The sequence below is a fragment of the Pterocles gutturalis genome, unplaced genomic scaffold (assembly GCF_000699245.1).
Source record: "Pterocles gutturalis isolate BGI_N339 unplaced genomic scaffold, ASM69924v1 scaffold15425, whole genome shotgun sequence".
NCBI classification, from domain to species: Eukaryota; Metazoa; Chordata; class Aves; order Pterocliformes; family Pteroclidae; genus Pterocles; species Pterocles gutturalis.
This window is the reverse complement of record NW_010143663.1, coordinates 307-1,446: the sequence shown is the minus strand read 5'-3', so window position 1 is coordinate 1,446 and position 1,140 is coordinate 307. Positions and strand designations below refer to the sequence as shown.

At 59.1% G+C, this 1,140-nt stretch overlaps 1 protein-coding gene across 1 annotated transcript in view; it reads left to right on the top strand.

The window, feature by feature from the left end:
- Positions 1-5: 5 nt before the first annotated feature.
- Positions 6-1,140, top strand: part of LOC104470044 (syntaxin-1B) — a gene marked incomplete at both ends in the record, with an annotated part of 1,430 nt that continues 295 nt past the window's right edge. The window contains 2 exons of the mRNA XM_010084824.1: positions 6-74; positions 706-843. Of these exons, the coding sequence (XP_010083126.1) occupies positions 6-74; positions 706-843 (207 nt within the window). The remainder of the gene's footprint in view (positions 75-705; positions 844-1,140) is intronic.

Sequence of the window (1,140 nt, the reverse complement as noted above, 5' to 3'; positions counted from 1 at the left end):
CCGGCCGGACCACCACCAACGAGGAGCTGGAGGACATGCTGGAGAGCGGCAAGTTGGCCATCTTCACCGATGACGTACGTGTGGCCTCCATGACCCCCCCGAGGGTCCCGGCACCCCCTTGGGGCACCCAGAACCCAACCAGACCCCGGGGGGACCAGTGAGGTGCCCCCCAACGGTCCCATCGCCCCAAAAATGGCAGATTTTTGGGTTTTTTGAGATTTCTGGCGCCCATTGGGTCACCCGGAACCCGTTGGGTCACCTAGAACCCCTTGGGGCACCTAGAACCCAACCAGACCCCAGGGGGACCAGTGAGGTGCCCCCCAACGGTCCCATCACCCCAAAACCAGCAGATTTTGGGGGTTTTGGAGGTTTCTGGCGCCTGTTGGGTCACCTAGAACCCCTTGGGGCACCTAGAACCCAACCAGACCCCTGGGGTGGGGCCAATGAGGTGCCCCCGAACATCCGTGTCACCCCAAAACCAGCAGATTTGGGGGTTTTTGGACGTTTCTGGCCCCATTGGGTCACCCAGAACCCGTTGGGTGACCTAGAACCCATCAGATCCCCCAAAACCCAACAAAATGCCCCGAATTGTTGCGTGACCTAAAACCGTGAGGTCATCGATGACTTTCTGGAGCCCCATTGGGCCATCTCGAGCCCAGGGAGCCCTGCTCTTCGCTCCCACCCACCTCCCGTCTCCGGTTCCAGATCAAGATGGACTCGCAGATGACCAAACAAGCCCTGAACGAGATCGAGACGCGGCACAATGAGATCATTAAGCTGGAGACCAGCATCCGGGAGCTGCACGACATGTTCGTGGACATGGCCATGCTGGTGGAGAGCCAGGTACGGGCCGGGGGGGACGGAGGGAGGGCTTGGAGCCACCAAGGGTTACCTAGAACCCACCAAAAGCTGTCATTGGGGCTTCAAAAGCTCCTGAGCCCTTCAAGGGTCAGCTAGAACCCACCAGGTGTCACCTAGAACCCACCAAAAGCCATTGTTGGGTCATCAGAAACTCTTGAGGCCACCAAGGGTCACCTAGAACCCACCAAGGGTCACCTAGAACCCCCCAAAACCCATCGTTTGGGCTCGATGGCTCATCCAGATGCTCCCAAACCCCTTTGATCTCACCAAGCCCCTCTT